Raw genomic sequence first — 13,281 nt, forward strand, 5'->3', positions numbered from 1 at the left:
CGCCATGGCCTCGTCTTCCGCACTATAGCAGGTGAGAGTGCCGCGGTAGATCTGAATGTTTGCGCCGACTGGCAGCAGCAGAAGCTCCAAGACGTCCTCTCAACTTATAAGCCCAGCGACATCTTCAACGTGGACGAAATGGCGCTTTTTTATAAACTTCTTCCCAACAAGACTCTCAGCTTGAAAGGTGAGAAGTGTACAGGAGGAAAACACAGCAAGGACCGCGTTACTGTTCTGGTGGGAGCCAATATGGACGGGTTCGAAAAACTGAAGCTTCTTGTCATCGGAAAAGCAAAGAGACCTCGGGCTTTTAAAGGTGTGAAAGGACTCCCGGTATTTTACGAGGCAAATACCAAGGCTTGGTTGACCCAGGCAATTTTCGAAACCTGGTTGAGGGAGAGAGATGCAGAGTTCACCAAAAAAGGCAGAAAGGTTGTGTTCATTGTGGACAATTGCCCAGCGCATGGTGAAGTGCGAGACCTGAACTCTATTCGGCTGGAGTTCCTCCCTGCCAATGTGACAGCCGTGCTCCAGCCAATGGACCAAGGCGTTATTCGAAATTTAAAAGTGTTTTACCGTCGCCACATCCTTAGAAGGATGATGCTGCATATGGAGAGAAACAAAGGGTACACCGTAGACCTCCTTTCTGCCATCCACATCTTGGCCCAGTCATGGGACGAGGTTGCATCTACAACCATTCGGCGATGCTTTGGTCACGCGGGCTTCCTTGAGCAAGTGGATGCAAGCCAAGAAGGGTCGGATGCAAGCCAAGAAGAGTCTGACGCCGACAATGCTGAAGCAGACACTGTTTTTGATTTGGTGGCCCAGAGGTGCGGCTCTGGCACCGGGACAATGGATGAGTACGAAGCTGTTGATGATGACGTGGTCACCTGCCGTGAGGATACTTTAGTTGACATACTAAATGAAGTCGAAGAAGGCACAGGTGATGAAAGTGAGGAGGAGATGGACAGTGACGACCACCAGAGTGCCCCACTGACTTCAGAGGCAAGCCAGGCAGTAGAACTTCTCCAGCGGTACTTCCAGAAGGAGGGCTGCTTGGAGCATCTGTGCAATTTAAACAAGATGAATGCGTACTTGGTGAAGCAGTCCCACACCAAGCTGAAGCAAGCCACCTTGCACAGCTTTTTGCGGGGTTGCGACCCTTAAACGAAACTTCTAATAAATGAAACAGATTTCACTGTCCCCGTCGAGTTTCGTTTAAAGGGAGTGTACTGTATATATATAATAACGGCCAACAGGAATTCATAGAAGAGTGCCCAATTAAGGATTTCATTTGCCTATAAGGAATGTCGCATACATACTGCGAACGTTTGGTCAACAATCAAGTGTTGTAGGATAATGGCACTGGTTACCGTCTTCGAAGCGAATAAAAGATCGGGGGAAAAAAACATCACAGGAAGCAGAAAACGATAGAACGCAAGAAAAAAAATTGTAAGGGCATTGCTCTTTAAATCTAATAGAAACTGCTTAACGCTGTAGTAGACACGGTCATTTTCTGTGATCTTTAATTCTCTATACCCCTTGCCCTAATATAGGATAGCCAGCCAGTTTTACAGTGGCTAAGCTGCCTGCATGTCGATGTCTTTTTCTTCCACCTCCTCCTACCCATGGCAGTATCCAAGGGCTGAGGCTCCCAGAGAAAGTTTCTAAGGAATGGCAAAGTTTTCTCTTAATGTGGTGTTTTGTTTTGCTTCGTTTTGTTTTGCTTCATCTAAAACACACACGATTACTAGCAAAGTGAAGGCTGAACTTACCTTGTCACACTTACGCGTTCCTTATCTCCCCCGATTTCGAATTCTCTCATGTGAGGCGTTACCGTAAGGGAATCCTTTCAAAGCCACATGTAGACATAATCTGTGGTAAGGTTTCACATTAAGTGCCCCTTTAATTTGTACTGCGTTCTTTTAGAGCAACAGTTGCACGTCTGTCTTTTCATAGATGTCACCTGGTGAGGGAGCGAAAAGGTGTAGAAATATATGCTGTGGATCGCCTTCAGTGCTGTTATACTGAAAAATGAGCTGACTCTCTTAGTTGACGCTCGTGGCCAATTAGGCAACATCAAAGTTCGTTAGCTGGCTTTCGCACTTTTTATATTAGCCTCTCAGCTGACGAGACATGGACAATTATATTGCTAACGCGCACTTATCTTTCTCGGAAAGCGCATTTCACCGGCTAACAAATGTTATCGCTCAGCGCGATACACGCCTTCCTGCATATGAAGTTTCTCGAATGTTATCGCTGGTTCTATCAGTTGTCTGTTGTCGCTGAACCTTATGTAATCAGACTGTATGCGTGACACGAACTGAGTAGTACTTTCTGGAAGGCACTTGGTCAACGGTGATTACGCTGGAAACTTCGACGAAACATGTATACAAACTGACACTCTTGGCACGCAGATCAAATTTTCGACGATCGACGAGTGTCCTCGCCGCTATCATTGTGCTGAGCATTACTTGTTTTGCTGGGCACAGGTTCGCCAAGTAAACAGTTAATTTCGTGACTTGCGTTGTGTCAAATTGAGTTGCGTTGTTCACAGTAACTACAATGTCATAAAATGTCTTCTCTTTTAGACATGGAGATATAAAAAGGAAAACAAAAAGCTTTGCACCATTTCTTTCCCATATAGAAACACAAGAACTTTAAAAACAAAAGCAAAAAAGAGCACTGTATGTATTTGTCATCACTTTCAGTTCCCGACAGCACACCCGGTTACACACCCCGAACATACTTTTTTTTTTTCTTTCTTTTCGAACTTACAAAATACTGCAACGGAGCGCAGTCCACAAAATGCTGCATCCTGTTCGGCTAGTGCTTCCTGCTCTTATTTGCGGGTTTGGCGTCCTTGGAGCAAGCCTTGTGGCACTCTTCCCTCGAGGTGTACTTGTTTTCGCCCACCAGGCAGCGGTGCTGGCGCAGACGTTCCGCTTCGGCCACTAGGCACGCGACGGTGCCGTTGGAGAAGGTGTGCGCGAAGTACGGGAACTTGAGCTCTTCTGGCGGGCACGTGTACTCGGCAGGCAACGTGCAGCTGTAGTCGTTCGTGCCGGGACCGAGGCAGTTGTCGCGGCATTCTCGCAGGCTTCGCGCCACGCCCCTGTGCTTGGTGGCGCAGTAGCCATCCGGGTAGGCCCACTCCACACAGCGCTTACCCTCACGGTACCAGTACGAGGTCTTCAAGTCGTTCCTGCGAAAACCATATCGCGTGCGCGCTCGAGGAGCCGGAGGAAAATAGACACGTGTGACGGGGCCGCCACGCCGGGAGAGTGGAAGGAAACGAGGCACGCAAGTGCTTAGGACGACGACAAAGAGAGGGCGGTGGGAGCGTAGACATGGTCGACGCGGGTCGGACAGCGGGAAACCTTTGAGAAGCCTTTATTATCTACTTGAGAGTCTACTGATTTTGAAAATGACGCCTGTGGATAACTGAGCTACTAAAAATGCATATCAAAGTGATGACACGTATAAGCTTTTGCATAGAATGAATCAATTTTGCATCAACCTAGGGAGCTGAGTTTTTGCACACGCAGATCTGTTGACGGACACGAAAAATGCATAGAGCCCTAGCCAAAGACAGCTTCGCTGTAAAAAGAAATCGCTTCCGCGTTATACTCTTGTGTAATATAGCATGGAGGTAGAATATCTGAAGAGGCGTATAATACATGCATAGCGGACTGCATTGCTAGCGTACCTGATAAAACAGTATACAAATCCACGGATTCTCCTCTCGTAATAAAGATTTGGGGGCAACGCTTCTGCTAGTCACGTTCATAATGTTTGGCCTTCTGTTGCACTAACTTACCTGCGTAATGACTTTTTGCATTATTGTGCGACACACTTTATTAATATAACGCTAAAAACATGTTGCCGCACAAGTACGGCGTCGGCTACTACTTGTCGCATGGACAGGCAGTACAGTCACATTTATAGATTTGTGCAATCATGCGCGGAGTTTGTGCAGAAGGAGGAGTAGAAGCAGTTAAGTTCGACGATGTCACTATGTAACGGTCAAAACAGCCACAGTGGCATTACAAATGAAATTTCAAAGCCACAAAATGCGAACGAAAACATTTAGCATATTCGTTCAAAACATTGACAATGATGGCAAGGTTTACCGTTGCCCTTGAACTCCTCGGACGGTGTTCTTACTATACGGTGGTGCGACATCTTGGCATGACACAGCACGCCAGGCAAACCCTTGCTGGGCAGAAACAGCACCCTGGCACCTACCAGGCGTCTCACAACGCTGACGTGATGGGGAGCGCTGCCAGTGGCGGTGCGAGCATCGCACCTCGATGGTGCACGATATGACACCGACGAGAAACCGGCGGCGTTAGTCAGCGCCGATTGAAACATTAGATAAGTTTAGTTTAGTTAACGTGCCCGTTCCACCGCTCAGACCAGTGCATACACACAGGAGATCACCAGGAACGCTAGTTCGCTAGGTATAGTGGCGTGCGGCACTGCGCTCATATTCCAGCAGCGGAAGGTGCTATACGCAGCCCTGGCGCCACCGCCGAAGCGATTGGCGGTGACGGTGAGTAGCGTTGACGATGCGTCCACCGCGCTCCGTCGTTTTTGCAGCCAAATGCACTCCACGTCTTTGTAAACCCTCTAAACCTCTGCGCGCGTACCGCGCATGCGCCGTCGAGGGGCAACAACGCCTACGCTAACGACCGTGCCAATGGCGACTGCGTGAACCCTCCTCGAGTGTCCCTATAATTGTTATCACAATTAAATTACGATATCACATAACACACATGACAGTGATACACATAAAGAACGCTAATATGACTAAAACTCCTTTTACGGCCGTTAATAGCGCCCAGGCCAAGCTGGCCTGGCCGCGCCAACAATGCCGTGGTCCTCGAGAATGTTTCCAGTATGAATAAAGCGGACTTTGTCGCGTCTTCTACAGTACTGCGACTGCCTTTGACTCATGTCTGTCAACTTTCGAGGCGCTTCCGATATGCCTGAATTCGCATTTGTAGTTAATTCTTACAACCGATCTGTTAATTGCCTTGAGTACGAAGATAGTTGAATTAGCAGGTTTCTCTTCAGAAAGCTTTCTTTCTTTTTTGCGACCATTTCTTTTTCTAATTTTTTTTCTTAGGCGAGTTTTTTTTGGGGGGGGGGGGGGGTCAGTCTGTCGTAATAAGTAGGGCCATTTGTATCTTCGTTGATGCTATTTGGCAACTTCTATTCTCCTACGTATAAGGAACAGACAGTAGTAGATAATGGGAGTATTCAAACCTGTTGCATTTGGTGAAGATGGGTTGCTGTTTGCACCTAGCGAAGGGCTTGGCGTTCTTGATACAGGCGTTCGTGCAGCCTTTTCGCGAGCTGAAGCGGTTCGGGCTGTGGTTGCACACAAACACCTGCTCCCGATAGGTGGAGTCGCAGAAGTCGCGCTCGTAGCGGTAGAAGTAGGACAGCTTGATCTCGGGGCAGTACGTCTGTTGAGGCTCTCCACAGGGGGAGTTTTTCTGGACAGACAAGAAATTCTTAGTGTGATGCAACCGGCAAAGAAAAAAAAATGCAGACCCAACGCACATTTTGGAATCTGTGTGAAGTGAATCTTTCGTGAAGCGGTAAATTAAAATTCCACAAGGCCGTTCACCTTCTATACAACGCGTTTTGCAGCATACAGATTACGGGCCTGCTCGACAAATCAGAAAGACCCGCAAACCCTCACCACGTGACCCACGTGATACAAGCGACCGCGGATTACACTGCCTCCGAGATCGGCACACATTTCTTTACGCCTTTTCCGCAGTTTTCCATTGCGCTACTTTCAGCACCCGCTCAACTTACTCGACAAAAAGCCTTTAAGTATGGCGAGAATATTTGCCACAACCCTGCTATAGAGAGGCATAGAAAGCTTCGCTTTATTAAAGAAATGATGGGCTTGATGACATATATAGTTGCACTGAGGATATTTGCGTAAATTATGCTGTTTCATTGTGTAATTCCGCGGAGAAGAGAGCCGCGACAGAGTACGTTTATAGGAATAGTACATATGTGGTACAGATGGGGCTACATACATGTACAATCGATCGAATACGTTATGTGCGTGCTGTCCTGCGCGCGGGCTATTCAGCAAGACAGCAGCTGCATCACCCAGCGGCCAGGGTCAGCAAAGTACGGAAGGATTTGCCTGGACGTTCCGCATAAAGCAGCGATTTAAATAATGCTGCTTAGGAGGAAGGAATATCGGGGACGGTGTTACACGGTACAAGTGGACCGAGATGCTCCGTTGGGCTGGTAGCAGGTCTCCGAAACAAAGTAATTGCTGGGGAGTCGTCTGCAGGGGGCGATGTATCGGATAGGGCCAAGCAAGTCCGAGCACCTTGAGCAAATACCTCACGTGGCTGACACTGCTCTTAAACCGCCATGCAAGTGACGCGCCTTCCAGCAAAATCGATTTTCCAAAGCGGCTATGTTACGAAACATTTTCCGTAAGATCCCCGGGTTTTTCCTAGACAAGGGTAGGGAACACGGCGCTCTTGGTATCAAAGAGGGCGTATAATCAATAGCTCACTAACTTCACTGTCCTGCGTAATTGAAGAACTCTATGCATCCCATGCCTCTGAGTGCGTTTGAGCTAACGTAACAATTTAGAACATTTCCCACATCAACCCAGAATAGCGGGTGGACTGTTCGAAGTCACGGAATCGTCACGTACACCTCGATGAGCAGAGGAAGGAGTATGACATATGGCCAGGCGGACTGATTGTGGTTGGGCGGACAAAGCTCCAGGTGGGGAGCTCAATGCTTTACCAGAATATTTATTGAGACAGTACAAAAAAGCCGAGTTCACCTAAGTACTTGTTATGAGTTGTGAATGCGAAAGCATTAATGTCCAATCGAACTCCACTGAGCGCTCCTTCGAGTGTTGCACTGCGAGTCCCTAGCGGTACGTGCTGCCTGAACCAGTAAGCTGCAGCCTGCGGTGCCAACGCAGCATGCCCCCGACGTCCTGCGCGACGAGAGACCGAGGAAGCAGCACCGGCCACCAAGGCCGGCAGGCGCGCGCAGCAGCTAAGCCCAGTGGACCTCGCGCCGGCTTCCGCGAGCGAGACAGCGGCACCCGCACGCGCGCGTCACGCCGACGACTACCCGCCCCGCCCCGCGGTGTCGCGACGAGTCGGCGTATCTGCTCTATGTGGTGTTGATCTGCTACGTCGAGGCGCGCTGGTGACGTGGCGTCGCGGCGATTCCCTCTCCCCTCACGCAACACCATTTCGCCCACTCTGCTTCGTCGAGGCGCGCTCGTGACGTGGTGTCACAACCAATGGGAATTTAGGTGCCGTTTAGCTGCTACAGACGCCGGCTTTTTCGCTATTAGGCCATTTGATGCTTTCGCATCAAAAACGAAAAAAAGAGAGAGGGGGGGAGACATGCAGATTGTGGGATTGCAAGCTAGTCTGTTAAGTGCGTCTACTGCGCGCGAAAGTTTCGAAAACTTGAAATCCTCGACCACGTTTTAAGTATTCGTACCTCAAGTGGCACTGAACGGAAGAAAACATTAGGATATGTGAACATATTACAAATGTTGAATCCCAAATAAGGCATCTTTTACAGAGAGAGAGAGAGAGAGAGACAGATTTTAGCATGTGAAACCGTTTTCAATAATGATCGGGGCATTTTGTTCGCACATCAAACCAGATTTAAATGACTGGGTAATGGTGTTTCTCACCTAGTGAGCGTGCACCCACCTGTGTGTCTTCCGAACCACCAGCACCATCCTTGTCTTCCGTCAACAGGCTGTCCTTCTTTCCCGACGACGTTTTGGCTTGCTTCGAGTGGGTGCGATGGTTCCGGGTCTTGGCTTGAGACCTTGCCACAGGCGCCGCCGCGGGCCGAGGAGTGGCGGCGGCCTGCGGCAGTCTGGGCGCATCGAGTTCTAGCGAAACCTCCTTAGCCGCATCGGGTTTCCTATTACGCGATGAACGGCTTTGTTCGGAGCCACTCAAGTTCACTACGACGAAAGCCATCAGGGTCAGGCAGAGCACACCGATGATGAACAGGACCAGAGAACGCAGAATAATCGTGCTCGTCTTACTGCCAAGGATACTACCGTAGCTCCTGTTTTGCTTGGAGGGAAACAACTTAGATGCGGAGCTACAGCCCATCATCGCCGGACCTTGGTTGATAGCTCCCGTGGATGTCTGCGTCTGACTGATGTTAACGGGTGCCATGGCCGTCACGGCGGCGGCTGCGGGCGGCCTTTCGTAGCAGGCGTCGTAGTGCTGACGCCAGTCTTGCTCCACTTCTTCCATCATGGTGGCCTCGTGTAACGGCGATGACGAGACAGGCTTCTATCGCTTCTGGCCGGAAACAACTGCGATCGACCACCGTCACCGCTGTCGCGGAGGCCAAGCTTCTCCTGGGTGGGCACGCCGATATCCGATTTTCAGTTTTGAATCAAGTTGCGCTGCTGGTCAAAAAATCACGGCAGTGATTAGCGGTGGTAGCTGTGGCCGCATTCCGGTGCAAGCAGCGAAATGCAAAAACGTTCATAGTATATGCTTAACATTAAGGGCATGTTAAAAAGCCGCTGGTGATGAAAATTAATCCAGAGCCATCGATATGGTGTCCTTCGTATCCCACTGGGCAGCTTCCTGAGCATGAAAACTCATCGATCACGATAAAATATCAGCGTGGATTGGGGCGATAAAGACTTGAGAACACATTGTGGTACCAGTTTTCACTGAACAAAGGAAGGTATAAGAGAATTATAATCGCTCTAGCAGCTTTTGAGCACTCAGTGCCACTTATTGCTAAAAGAAGGCTCGAAGAAACTCGGAAATGGCCCGAAAAGGAATTTGCATTTATAGAAGGAGCAATTTATCTAGTTCCACTTGTCTATGAGTGACAGCTCGACATGGGATTCACAGCAGTGCACACATGTAGGTTGGTTTTGTGTTCTTTTCTGATACAGTGCGACCTTTGTATTCATAATAAGCATTTGTGCAGCCTATTATTTTTTTTTCCTTTGGTGTTCGTGTCTTTATGCCTAACAATTCAAACCATGAATTCGTAGCAACTCCCTCAGCTGTCTGTCGTTCTAAATATGTATGGCTTAGCCTTCGTCGTTGTTTACACCATGCAGTATCACATGAGCGCCACCGCTAGTCAAGAAACCAAGGCACGATACCAGCGGTATACCCATGCTGCGCTTTCTTTCTGCCTAATAACGCAACTGCCTTAAGATTTTAGATCTATTCCCTTCATGCCAGATCTGCTACGTAAACTCATTTGGAAGCTGGCCAGATAGATCTACTTCGGCTTCGATGAGCGCGTAATCCTTAAGAAATCGAACAATGCTCCGTTCGCAAAACGATCGCGAATGTGTTTCACCCCGTAGTGGAAGCTCCTAACTAGTCACCCCTGTGGGACAGAATACCTGACCGTAAAAACTTCATGATTCATCGCAATGGCTCAGTCGCAACGACATTCCGCTGTTGAGCACGAAGTGGGGATTTCAATTCCCATAGAGGTGGAATGCAATAACGCTTACTGTACGACACACGGGATGCATGTTAGAGAGCGCTCACAGGCGTTCAAAATTAATCCAAAGCTGTCCACTAGAGCTCGTTGCATAGCCCACGCCTTACATTTAAACGTTCAAACCAAATCAATCAACCAATCAATCGCGAGCCCTTTACTCGTATGCTGTATGGGATACAGCTTCAATGCGCTGCATTCGGATGATTCAGCGCATGTCGTTGCAACCGGAACTTAACTGTAAAAGACCCGCCACGGTGGCGTAGCGGCTATGGAGTTGCGCTGCTAAGCACGAGGTCGCGGGATCAAATCTCGGCCCCGGCGGCCGCATTTCCATGAGCGTGAAATGCAAAAACGCCCGTGTCCCGTGCATTGGGGGTACGTTAAAGATCCCCTGGTGGCCAAAATTACACCGGAGTCCCTCAGTACAGCGTGTCTCGTAATCAAATTGCGGTTTCGGCACGTAAAACCCCCGAATTCAATTCAAATTCAAATTAAGTGCTATAGCGGTTCAAATAATCAGTGTGGGGATCAGATACCAAAAGCATGACAGCATGTTTACAATACATACCAACTGGCCACTATTCTGATGTTTACGATCTTTTCATAGAGAGGGAAAGAAAATGCTTATACGCTGTTATTGGGCCATAAAATATTGATCGGCTAACCAGCACGGCATAAAAGGGTCATACTGTGCCGTTTATGAAGCATCAATATTGGGTCTGCATTGGCATAGTTTCTACTGATGCAATCGCAAATCTCTTTTCGTGCCAAAAGACCCGAGAAATTTGCAAAAAGAAAAGTCAAGGTCAATCCTCAAGAGCTGCGATGGTTCTGTTGCATACCTGGTCCCATAGAACCGGCTTTGGTCAACGATACTGTTCCTCACCTGAGAGGATGTTCGATGAGAACGCAGCGTCTTGTTCGGAGAAAAGTAATAACAATGATGATAGCTACTTGCGAATGAAGGTACAGTGAATGCACATACACAATAAATGACGGAGAAAAAAAATATTTGCGCGTATGTTCCAGTTGGTTTACCCAAGCGCAGTTAAAAGATAGCAACCAGGAATTTACTGTTATCGAAAGACTTGCGCAAATTAATTACGCGTTGACAAAAAGACGCCATAAACAGCAGTAATAGGTAAAAGAAAACGAAGTGACGTGGGTAACGCTCATCCGATTCTTGCGCCCATGGTGGGTATGAGCCTTATACAGGGGCAAACAAACTAACGATTTGTAATTTCTCTCAAGCATGTTCTCCACGATGTCTTTATACTAGTGCTTAAAGTCCATGAGATCCCCTTTATCACATTACCTCTTTGTTTCCCCTTAATTCCTAATTACTTAATTTGAAAGCATTCCTTGCGTCTTCCGATACGTTTTCGGGTGATATACAGTGGTCGGATTTTCTGGTAAAAGGTTGCTGTGCGCGTGTTAACAGGTATCGCTACGCGTCTACAGAGTAGCAATTGTACAAGAAAAGAGGAAAAAAAATGACGACGTGTGGTCGAACATGGCCGATCCCCCAGAGTGGGTTGCGCCATTTCATTGGGGAACAAGAAATAGATGGCTCTCAGATGCGATGAGAATGCAAAGGCTGCGTTCAAGAAATGCTCTGCCGAGCAGGGGAGGTGCCGCAGTATACGGCAAAATGCAGTGTGGTTCATGCACGATATACAAGCGGAGCTTTGACAAGAGGCCGCGAAAAGTGACACAGAATGTCAAGTTGCTTTAGATAATCGTCGGCATGAATATGATTGTGAACACGTTGTGGCTTTGCAGCAACTACAGGAAGCTATAGACGATGCCTCTCCTAAGACAAATAAAAAGTAAATAATGGAAACACATTGGTGGAAGTTTGATGAAACGGGACTTAATAATACAAGTGTGAGTGAAGTCTGACTGAAACGACAAAAATCAATAATAATAAATTACACCAAGTACAAACAAGGTGTGATTAAAGAGAAATTTGGCGGACGCGTCATACTGCACCTCAGTGAGATGAATGCAGTAGCATATATGGATTTTACCCACTCTTTACTTTCATCTGTAACTCGCAGCGGTAGCTTAGTGTCTGGGGCGTTGCGCTGCTAAGCTCGAGGTGCGGGTCCGACACCGGTCGCGGAGGCCGTATTTCGATGGGGGTGGAATGTAACAGCCCTAGAAGCACTTATAATTACGTGGGCGTCAAAGAACCCCTAATGGTCAACATTAATCCGACGTCACTATCAGGTCGTCACTATGACACACAATATCCGAAAATTTATTCAAACATTTAATTTACTTTTCAAGATGACCGAAGAACATAAAGGCCATAACTGAGCGTGAGTTTTGTATCTCTATCTCTGTAATACTCGAGTGAGCAGTCGCTGTAAAATCGAAATTTTGAAAGAGGCCATTTGAAGGTCATTCATAAATGAGAGATTAAACATCGCATTATTTTAAAAAATGATAATTAATTTTAGCGAACTGCTTACTATTCTCGTTTTTTTTTTCAACCTTACCTTTTGCAGTTTTCGATTGTCCTGTATATTGATTTGTCAGGGCCCATGGTGTCCCGGAGTGAGGAAACTGCCCATAAAGGGCGAAGAACACTTCGCTTACTCAAAAAAAAAATTACTAGGGTTCCATTATGCTACAACTAAGACGACTTGAAGGCCAAAGCCCGAGCGCCGCTAACTCAATGACACGACGACCACATTTTTTGCTGAGTCATCACTCTGAAACCAAAATTTAGTAATTTTTGAAAGTCATCCTGTTTTATTGCAAGTCACCCTTCCTATGAGTCACCAAACTCGAACCAACCGTGACGCAGCACTTTTTTTGCTGAGTCACTCTCACTTGGACCCTCAAGTCTCACATATGTTTTTTTGCAAGTCACTTATATCTCCATAACCACTTGATTCACTCTTAATTAATACTTTATTCACTCTTTATTTACCCTATCACTTGTTGGCTCACCTTCATCCACTTTATCATCTTCATTTTACTTCTATGAGACTTGGTTTGCTCTATTATCCAAATTTTCGATTTTCATCACTCTTGATTCACCCTATCACCAATGGATTCACTTTCATTCACTCTTAATTCACTCTCATTTACTCTTCATTATCTTAGCTCACTCTATCTCATCATTACCTTTCGTTTGACTCCTGTCACCCAACTCAACCCCTTTATTTCACCATCAATTCACCATTAATTCACCTCATTCACCTCTCTGTATACCCATTATCACTTCAATTCACTTGCTTAATCATTCGTCCACCCTTAATCGAAGTTTTGTGCACATTATCGCCTCTTATCCTAAGAGGACCATTTCGTGAAGACGACGCGGTTTTGAAGCGGCCTTGAAGCGGTGACCTCACCATCAGACATAAGGCTGATAGAGGAAGCTTCAGCTCGAGTTTCCCTATCTAAATACATGTAAAAGGAGAATTTGTTTTTCTCGGCAACCACTGCAAACTTGACGAGATTTGTTGCATTTAAAAGAAAGCCTTAAAGTCTAGTGATTGTTGGTTTTGAAATATTAATTTAGGTTGCCAACATTTTATTAAAAATTGGCAAAAATCGCAAATTTTCATAAACTATCACGTTTACAACTCAGCAATGAGAAATGATATAAACATTCTGTGACATGCATCTAATAGTACATCTAAAGCGAATTAAATTGATATATTATACATGAACGTACAAAAATTTAGTAATATGGAAATACAGCTTTTGCAGAACCCTTGAACACAACTTAACGAA

At 46.8% G+C, this 13,281-nt stretch overlaps 2 protein-coding genes across 3 annotated transcripts; one reads left to right on the top strand and one right to left on the bottom strand.

Moving 5' to 3' along the window:
- Positions 1 to 249: 249 nt before the first annotated feature.
- LOC119440630 (tigger transposable element-derived protein 4-like) lies at positions 250 to 1,167 on the top strand. Its single transcript, XM_037705525.1, has one exon. The coding sequence runs from the start codon at positions 250 to 252 to the stop codon at positions 1,165 to 1,167; it is 918 nt and encodes a 305-aa protein (XP_037561453.1).
- Positions 1,168 to 2,711: 1,544 nt separating this feature from the next.
- LOC125943676 (uncharacterized) lies at positions 2,712 to 10,452 on the bottom strand. Of its 2 annotated transcripts, none has more exons than XM_049663128.1 (4): positions 10,374 to 10,452; positions 7,737 to 8,455; positions 5,272 to 5,504; positions 2,712 to 3,205 (listed from the first exon to the last, which is right to left on the bottom strand). In XM_049663128.1, exons 2-4 carry the CDS (start codon positions 8,301 to 8,303, stop codon positions 2,827 to 2,829), a joined length of 1,179 nt encoding a protein of 392 aa, XP_049519085.1. In that variant the 5' UTR covers positions 8,304 to 8,455; positions 10,374 to 10,452; the 3' UTR covers positions 2,712 to 2,826. The 2 variants fall into 2 exon arrangements, with proteins under 2 accessions (XP_049519085.1, XP_049519086.1); XM_049663129.1 differs by having other exon boundaries at positions 10,418 to 10,448.
- Between the last annotated feature and the right edge of the window lie 2,829 nt (positions 10,453 to 13,281).

The sequence above is a fragment of the Dermacentor silvarum genome, chromosome 2 (assembly GCF_013339745.2).
Source record: "Dermacentor silvarum isolate Dsil-2018 chromosome 2, BIME_Dsil_1.4, whole genome shotgun sequence".
Taxonomy (NCBI): domain Eukaryota; kingdom Metazoa; phylum Arthropoda; class Arachnida; order Ixodida; family Ixodidae; genus Dermacentor; species Dermacentor silvarum.